Source organism: Pteropus vampyrus, unplaced genomic scaffold (assembly GCF_000151845.1).
Source record: "Pteropus vampyrus isolate Shadow unplaced genomic scaffold, Pvam_2.0 Scaffold140, whole genome shotgun sequence".
Lineage (NCBI taxonomy): Eukaryota > Metazoa > Chordata > Mammalia > Chiroptera > Pteropodidae > Pteropus > Pteropus vampyrus.
Window position 1 is genome coordinate 4,320,812 of NW_011888921.1, and position 8,973 is coordinate 4,329,784.

The window sequence follows — 8,973 nt, forward strand, 5'->3', positions numbered from 1 at the left end:
CTTTCAGAATGATGTCCACATTTCCTGGAATATCCACAGTCTGACTGCTGAGAATGGTCTTCATCCTCGCAGTAGATGCAGCAAAGAGCTTTCTGATAGTTTTTGTTTGTTTTGTAGTCTTTTTGTAAATGCCAGCCCACCTCAGCTCTGCTTAGGGAAACCAAGGAAAAGCATTTTTTCTTCTCCTGAGTTTTAGAAATAACCTGTGGGGCACATGGAAGAGGTAGGAATGATAACCAAGGTGAGTGTACCACAAGTTTGTGGAATGAGTAAAGAAGGAATGCGTGAGCAAGGAGGATTGGATCATTTGTTTTTGAAAATACAGTACTGTAGGGGTTTTAGTTTTTCATATATTTGTTTAGGGAAATCAAATTTCTAGTGGCTGCATAATCCTTTATTATATCAGCAATGCCTTAAACATTCTGCTGTTTAGGTCATTTCCCCACTTATTATTTTAATAGCAGTAAGACAGGGATAGGCCAGACAGTTCTTTAGTGCCACATAAGTTCCTCTGGGCCAGTCTTGCTCTTTATCACTAGAGTATGCAAGCAGGGAAACCCCAGGTAACACATTTGCTATCCTCAAACCACTTGTATACAACTCACCTGGCCATACCTAGCTTTTTCTCATCTTAGATTGATATAGTTTATTTCTTCTCCCCAGATTTATTTCTTCTGTAAACTTCATTTTTGTTTTCTGACCACTTTGCTTCTACAATTTACTAAGGTCATATTAGTGCTGCTGCCCAGGTGCTGTTTACTTCTCAATCTGAAGTCATCTGTAAATACGTTAAATTCCATTTTTCTTCCTCTTCCTCCTCTCCCACTTCACCCCTCAGATAGGGAAAAGAGTTTTCACAAAAGTTGAGACACTCAGTGTATGTCTGTACCTGGGCACCAGGCCTGCGGAGGGGGAATTATCCTGTCACACACGGCCTCCCCCCCCACCGCATCCACCCCTCACAGACACTGTTAATAGCTCACCCTTTCACCTGTGAGTTGATGCAGAATTATTCAGTTAGAAATAATATTATAAATTATCCAGTCCAGTCCCCTAACAGATCGGGAAAATGATTTATTCAAGGTCTCTGAATTAGAAAATGACAGAAACGAATTGAATTTAGGTCTCCTAAAATCCACTGTGTAGGCTGCAGGGTTATGGATGAGGGAATAGGACATAGTGGTTCTTGTTATTCATTCAACAAATGTATTGAGCATTTACTTACTACGTGCCAGGCACTATTTTAGGTGCTGGGGATTCCGTGATGGCGACAGAGGGCACGAAAGAGACAACAATCTCTGCTCTTATGGAGGTTTCTTCTAAAAACTTACGTACTTTGCCTCATCATCCTGGAAAAACGTCCAGTGCCCTGGGTGGGAGCGGTTGGGTCTCATGTAGGAGGGAATCCTATCCCATTTCGGCTCCCGTGCTATCTACAGCGAGGGGGCTATTTTACTGTAGAAGCCGAACAGAGAGGCGGAAACCTCCAGAGTGTCCTCCCCGCCTCTGCACCTCCAAGACCGGGCGGGGCAGGCTCCAGGGCTCCGCCGCGCCCCAGCTCAAGTCTGGCATTATTAGCGTCTGCTTCTCAACCCTCTGCTTTCCGGCGGACGGCTGGAGGACAGAAAAGTAGGACCGGGCTCTAGCACCATCCTCTGACAAAAGAATTGCGGGGAGGTGAATATCCTTCCAAGGCAGTAATGCTCAGTGTCTAGCACTCAGACTGGGAGAGGGACGACCTCTCCTGGACCTGAGGGTTTATGCAGCAAACTGCTCTCTCATGCTGCTCTAATAAATATTGCAGCCACACGCTCTTTCCAGTCTCAGCTGAGGCCACTGCAGCTTACCCTCCCCTCCCGCCCCGCCCGCTAGCTCAGATAGCAGAAGCCCACTGCAGCTTCCCAGCCATCCTCCCTTTTCTTCTTCACTTTCTGGTTGCCATGGAGACACACGTCATTTACGTGCCGTGCGTCGCCTTGGAAACAGGGGAGCATCCGAGGCGCAGCTGGGAGATCCACCCCTGTCGCTCCTTCCACACTCGCGGGCGCTGCCCGTTAATGGCCGGAGGGGGAGTCCCGAGCCGAACCCGCTGCTGGCCTTAGCCTCAACTCGGACCCTTTCGCGAACGCTTCTGTGACCCAAGAAATCGGTGGGCACTTGCTCGTGGCGCCGAAAGGGCAGCGCTGACACGGGCGCAGTTCGGGAGGCGAGGCAGGGCAGGGCACTTTCGTCCCGGGGCGAGCTGGAGAGACGCTGGCCCTAAGACTCTGTTCGGGTCTTTGTCCCGCAGGCTCTTCCAGGCCTCCCCGATCCTGTCGCGCCCTCCGCCCGGGACCTATCTCTTCACGTCCGCTCCCCACCCCTCTCGGGAGCATCCTCTTCCCTCAGCTCTCCCCTGTCCCTCCGGGGACCTCTCCCCGTCCCCGACCCCTCCCCCACTCCAGAGGCCGGGCTGGACCGGACCCAGAGCGGCCACCGCCCGCTTCTGCCATTCAATGGAGGACGGTCCGCTGGAGATCATGACCAAGGACGGCGGCGAAATGCCGGCACCTCTGGAGGTGTCCACCGTGCCCGCCGTGGGGGACGTGATCTCCGGCGAGTACAACGGCGGCATGAAGGAACTAATGGAGCATCTGAAGGCTCAGCTGCAGGCCCTGTTTGAGGACGTGAGGGCCATGCGGGGGGCCCTGGACGAGCAGGCCTCGCACATCCAGGTGCTCTCGGACGACGTGTGCGCCAACCAGCGGGCCATCGTCTCCATGTGCCAGATTATGACCACCGCGCCCCGCCAGGGAGGCCTGGGCGTGGTCGGCGGCAAGGGGAGCTTCCCAGGAGCCCCGCAAGAGCCGGAGACCCCTTCGCCTGGGACTGAGGACAGCGGTTTGGTAGGTCGTGATCCTGAGGAGGAGGACGATGAAGAGGAAAAGGAGATGCCCCCCTCTGCCACACCCACTAGTCACTGTGAGCGCCGCGAGAGCCCCTGTGCTGATCTCCTTGAAGGGGACGGGCCACTTGTGGAGCCCCTCGATCTGCCCGACATTACCCTGCTGCAGCTGGAGGGCGAAGCCTCCCTGTGAGGGGACTCCGAGGGGCACTACTTTCCCGGGCTGGCTTTGGGTTTCCGAGCGCATGACGCCAGCGGACTGAACTGCACGGTGCAGCACGCTTCACCCCGACCGCTGCTCTTGTGGGTCAGGCAGAGAGAGACTCTCTGGAGGAAAGATTTATAGGGTGAAGGACTTTGGGAGCATCAAGAATTCTTTCTGCCTAACCAAGTGAGATGTAGCAAACTGCGGAAAGGTGAGGTTCCGGGAGAGGAAGCGCCCATCTCTGGACTCCCATCCGTCCCCTCCCTACCCTATCCCCCTTCCCAGCCAACAGGAGAACCCCTGAATTGTGTAAATAAAACTCTGCTTTTTCTATTCTGAAAAAGGACTTATCTAGGACTATGGCAAGTAGTCTCTAACGATTTACTTAGAAATTAAGGAATTGGGATATTCTGTTCTGGCAACAGAAAATTTACCCTTCTGCTGAAATCCAGCATATTCAGCGCTCTGCAGAAGTCTCTCCCCCTCACAGATCTCTGCGGCTGCTGATTGGTAAAGGAAGCTTGAGGAGGGAACTGCAGCCCTAGGAATCTGGGAGAATGGGGTTCCCAGGGCCCCTGGGCTGGGAGGAGCTGGCTATGAATGTGCATGAAGACATAATAGCTCAACCTCTAGGATTTTGCATGCAGAGCGGAACCTGCCTTGTCACTGACTTCATCTGGAATTGCTTTATCCACTCACTGGGGCTTAGAGAACAAAGAGCCCAGTTCACAGGCAGAGACTTGGGGGTGCTCAGCAACAGCCCAGATTTAGGGGACATTTGAGGGACTCTTGGGGGCCGCAGCCAAAAACTGTCTCTCTCCTGGCTACACTCGCTTAACTTCAGTTCCTTTTCCTGGCAATATGTTTCTGCCCGCTGCCTCTCGGTGTTGCTTCCATAATGTCTTGTGTGTATTATGTGTGTCGACTTGTGCAGTAGTGTGTGAGCCCTGAGGGGCAGGGCTTGTGGCTCTGGTGTTAGGTTCAGGGGGCTTCAGACCCTTCTGTGAGCCCTGGGCTATCATGGCGCTTTCCCCTCTCCTTTCCCCCTTTCCCCCACGACCAGGGCATGGAGCATGTGGCTGTCCTGAGGTTCTTAACTGATGTGCCTCCTTCCCATTTCCTCAAGTGGTGACTTTGTGTGCCCTTCCTCCTCCTCTGTGTATTTCTTCTCAATGCTTTCCTTGGTGTTAATCTTAATAAAGAGGCGTCATCTCCCCTCCTTGCTGACTGGTACTAGGGGGATGTCAGGGTTGGGCTTCTGGGCCCATTGCATGAACCAGGGCTTAATGGGAACTGCAGGGACCATGACTTCCCTCCTCTCTCCTCACCTCCAGTTCCAAGGAGTTGACCGTCCTAGCCCTAGTCGAGACAGGCATTGCCAACTCTACCTGCTTTCTCTTGGTCCTGGATTCTGACCTCCAGCTGGACTGGGAAAGGAGAGGGTACTTGCTGAGACTCCCAAAACTAACAAGGATTTTTAGTAGCTAGAACTCCAGATGTGCAAGAGACTTCAGTGAAGCACTTAGCCCCTGATAGATGATTTCCAAATCTGAGTCCTGGAATGGCAGGCATGACTCCTGTTTCATGAAAGGCTTAGGGAGGGGGTATTGTTTGGGAGGGACTGCCCTGGGATCTCTGGCAGCAGAGTGACACATCACAAAGGAAACTGCAATAACTGCCTCAGGCTTCTAGTGGAGAATGCCGGTAAGGTGTTCCCCAGGGAGCTTAGACTGATATCAGCTCTAGTCAGCTCTCTTGGGCACTGGAGATTTCCTAAGGCTGTCCCAAACAAAATTTGGGAGAAGAATGAATTGTTTTGTATGTGCTCTTGCTGCTGGTTGCTGCAGAGAGGTGAAAAGAGCACGAGTCACGGAACTGGGCTTGAATCTCAGTTCCCACACTGAATGACTGGTTGGGACTTAGTTTCTGCATTTGTTAAATGGGGACAAAAAGCTGTTGGGGAGAAAAATATTTAAGGCCCCTGGGAAGTGCTGTACAAATGTTAGTTTTCTAAGATGTAGTTCTTTTCGCGGGGGTGGGGGGGGGCGAAAAGGAGCGGGGAGCGGGGAGCGGGGGCGGGGATGGTTCTAGAAGTTCTTTTTATATAATCCTTCCCCGTTTAAAAAAAAACTCTTATCCTTCCAGATAATCAAGTAAAAGGGGATGATAAAATTCCCAAGCTGACATAAGCCTTTTCATCATAAAGTTCATGCAGTTATGGGCCAAAAAGTTCTTGGAGACCAGCCCTGTACACATAGTATGACCAGAGGAAGCCTCGAGTTGTGTAGTGGTTGGAGAATATGGGCTGGGGCTTTACAGAGGACAGCTAAAGTGTATTAGTGGAGAAGTGTCCCTGGGAAGTGGCTTGAGATAAGTTCCTATTCCAGTATTCACCAATATCAACAATGATAGCTATCATTTATTGAGCACTTACTGTATGCCAGACATTGTGCCCATATGAAGTAGGCACTATTTTCACTAACAGTTCTGAAACAGACTCCAAGACTTGTTCAAGGTCGCACAGCTCATACTTTGCAGAATTTAAACTCAGGTCTTCTGACTTAAAGAACCCTAGTTGGGAGCCATGCTGCTAATTGCTCTATTATTTGGATCTCCAGAGAAGGGGATCTCTTATTCCCTAGTCAAGAGTTCAAGAGTCCTGCAAAGGAAATACTGTTACTTTCAGTCACCTTTTATTTTTACAAATGGAACAAGAAATTGTAATTCAGGTTTTGATTAGTAACCCTTCTCAGAGTTCAGTGGATGACAGTACAATAATGGCACCAAGATTGTGGCCTTCTGGACCTGCTCCTTGATAGGAAGAAGACGATGTCCCCAGATACTCCCTGACACAGCTCCATTCTTGTGCCTCTTTCCTGTTCCCTGTAGCTCAGATTCTGCAGAGTCTGACATGAATCCCAAGGCAGAATAGCCCTTTAATCTCTGTAGAAAGGCCTGGTTGAGCCCTTTAATCCTTGACTTCATTTTGGTTCCCCTTCCTGTGCCCACTGTCCTAAATGTGTCATCGATCCCTTAGCCCAGGGCCTTCTAGAAGTCCTCCACCTAGTCCTTCCAAGTCCAGATAGATTAAAAAAAAAAAAATCTCCCTAGAAAAAGCAATTCTTCAGCTTTCTTCAGTCACCTGCACTGGCATCTCATAGGGAGCCAACACAAATTGGTCTCCCGCCTCCTCCTTCCTTCCTATTCCTCACTCTCCTCTTGAATTTCTCCTTTGGAATGCTCCTGATGACTGAATTTCAGGTGAGATTCTTAACCTTGGACTCATGAACAGGATCTCTATTGAATTCTAGGGGGCCATAGACCCTTGAAATTGAATGCAAAAATCATGTAAGTATGTACATTCTCTAGAGAGATCTATTATTTCAACTTAATTCTCAAAGGTAAGAAGTTAAAAAGTAAGAATCACTGAGCTAAAGGGTAATGAGACTTTTTAACTTGAAAAATACCAAAGAAGAAATGGATCCTGCCTGAGCTGGTACCGTGTTGAACCCACAATACATCCTTACCTCCTGGGGCCTTCGGAGGATTTCTTACACTAAATTGAAATTGTCACATGAATCTAATTATTTATCACCTACTCGACAAATGCAAATTATATTGACACCCATTAGAAGGTGCTAAGAATATTCTAGTACTTGGAATCTGCCAGAGCATTGCTGATATATAGAGGTGAGGAGATGGTCCCCTCCATAGCTTTGTGCTGCACTTCATGTCTGGGCCCAGCACAATACGGTGTGCAATTTATCACAACTCTTTCAGTTTCTTTCAGTTCCTACCTCTCACTGGTCTAAGGGAAATCTCTCAGGGTTAGCTCTTAACCTCAAAATGCAAACACATAAGACTCTGTAGAAATAAGCCACAACTTTAGCCTGGTACGTCTAAAACCTGTTCTAGAGAAATAGTTATTTCTCTAAGAGTTGCAAACTGGCCTCCAACATAAATCTGCAGTTTTATGTGGCCTCAGTATCACCACAGAATATGGTCTTTGCTTGACATGTATAATGAAATGGCTTACCCAGTTTCCCCACAAATAAGGAAAAGTTCTTTCCCAAATATATTTAAGTCTATACTTCTTGCAAGACAAAAAACTGCTTGCGCCTTTGAAAAGGCAAGTTTAAGCATCATTCCCCATCTACATGCCTAGGAATAGAAATTCAGCCAAGATACTCTGCTACAGTAAGAAATGATATAGAAGTACAAAAAGAGTATTCTTGAATCTTTTATCACAGCTACCATTCCCCTAACCCTCCTTCTAGGTTGTTTCCAGAGGTGAATTCCCCTAAGAAACAAAGCCTTTCTGCTTGGAAGCACTGTGCTTAGAGAGAGAAGCCTGCTCTGTAAATAATGCTGTAATGGTGCCACCAGGCGAGGAGTAGGAACATTACAAGGGGACCCTCAAAGTGAATTTATGGCTTTCAATTCAGCGAGCACTACCAAATGCTTACTAAAGGCTGGGCTCTCAGCCAAACAGTGGGTGGCAGGGACAGAAGAGGAAATTGAATAAATAAAATGTATTTGAAGAATATAAAAACCAATGCAATAAACTTCTAACAGGTCTCCACAGCCTCTTACACACCTGTAAAGCTGAAGGTTAATCTTCCTAAACCACAGCTCTGAACATGCATTCTCCTCAGAAATCTGAGTCATATCCCTATTACTTCCTGAATTAAATATAAAATCTGGTGGTTGGAGGGAGTCAAGGACTTCCCTAAAAAGGCCTGGAATTCATTTTTACCCATACATTTCATTCCTCAGGTAAATTTTTTAGCCACCATCCCATCAATTGGAAACACACATCATCCCGTCAGCTAGAAAGTATTCCCAAGGGTATCCCAACTCCTTTAACCTCTGGACGAGTAGGCTACATGAGTCCTTGATTCCCCTGGCCCTTGATTCCATTTCTGTTAGTCTTCCCAAGTGTAGTCAGATACAAATCTCTCATGCAGAAAAGGGACTTCTGCAGGCTTAGTCACCTGCACCAGCTTCTCATAGGGTGTCCAGCAAGCTTGCTTTCCCTTTCCACTCTTATGCTACCTGTAAATGGGAAATCTCCAGAAATAGTATGCAAAGCATTTTGATTATGAATTTGTGCTTTTTTCTCTAGGAATACTGTTAACAACTTTCATCAAATTCTTAAAGTGGTCTATAAAGTCAAAAAAGTTAATAAACCCTATAGTCCAAATATGGTTTTCACCATTCCCCAGAAATGCCCATTTTTCTAATCTTATTTTTTGCCCATTCTCTTTATCCTTCCTATTGCATTCTATCTCTGCCATTTAGAATCCTACCAGTTCTCTGAGGCCCTTCTCAAATGCTACTTCCTTCACGGAGCCTTTCCTAACACAATCTCTTTCACTTTTATAAATGCCCCAATTTTTTTTGTTTGTACCTCTTTTTGGGATAATTACTAGATTTTTCCTTACTTCTATTATTTTTTGTGTGCTGCTTGTCCCCCTCCTTCCAGGTTATGAATATCTTACGAGCTGGAGCTGCTTCTCATTTTTATAGCCTCTGAAATATGTACCTTATTTTATTTTTAAGTCACCATTGGTTGTATGGCACGTCATTATTTTAGGTGCCACAAGAAAGAAAAAATACTGTCAATTAAATTATCATTATACTTCCTTATCACTTATATTTAAAACTTTCACTCTTAAAGAGCTCATTTAGACTTATTTAGAGAAAAAATTTTTTTATATCAATACAATGCATATAAATATAACTTAAAGTTATTATGGCATTTTATAATTTCTTCACATTGAGCCTGACACTTCTGAATCACTTATTGATTCGGTGTTGTTGATGTCCACATTTTTCCATGTATTTATATTCTCTGGCGCATTTTAGTGTTAGTGAAGCAGCA

General features: G+C 47.0%; 1 protein-coding gene across 1 annotated transcript; it reads left to right on the top strand.

Annotated features, from left to right (window-relative positions):
* The first annotated feature begins 1,961 nt into the window (after nucleotides 1–1,961).
* CCDC184 (coiled-coil domain containing 184) lies at nucleotides 1,962–4,308 on the top strand. Its single transcript, XM_011368223.1, has one exon. It carries the CDS (start codon nucleotides 2,496–2,498, stop codon nucleotides 3,075–3,077), a length of 582 nt encoding a protein of 193 aa, XP_011366525.1. The 5' UTR covers nucleotides 1,962–2,495; the 3' UTR covers nucleotides 3,078–4,308.
* The last annotated feature ends 4,665 nt before the right edge of the window (nucleotides 4,309–8,973 follow it).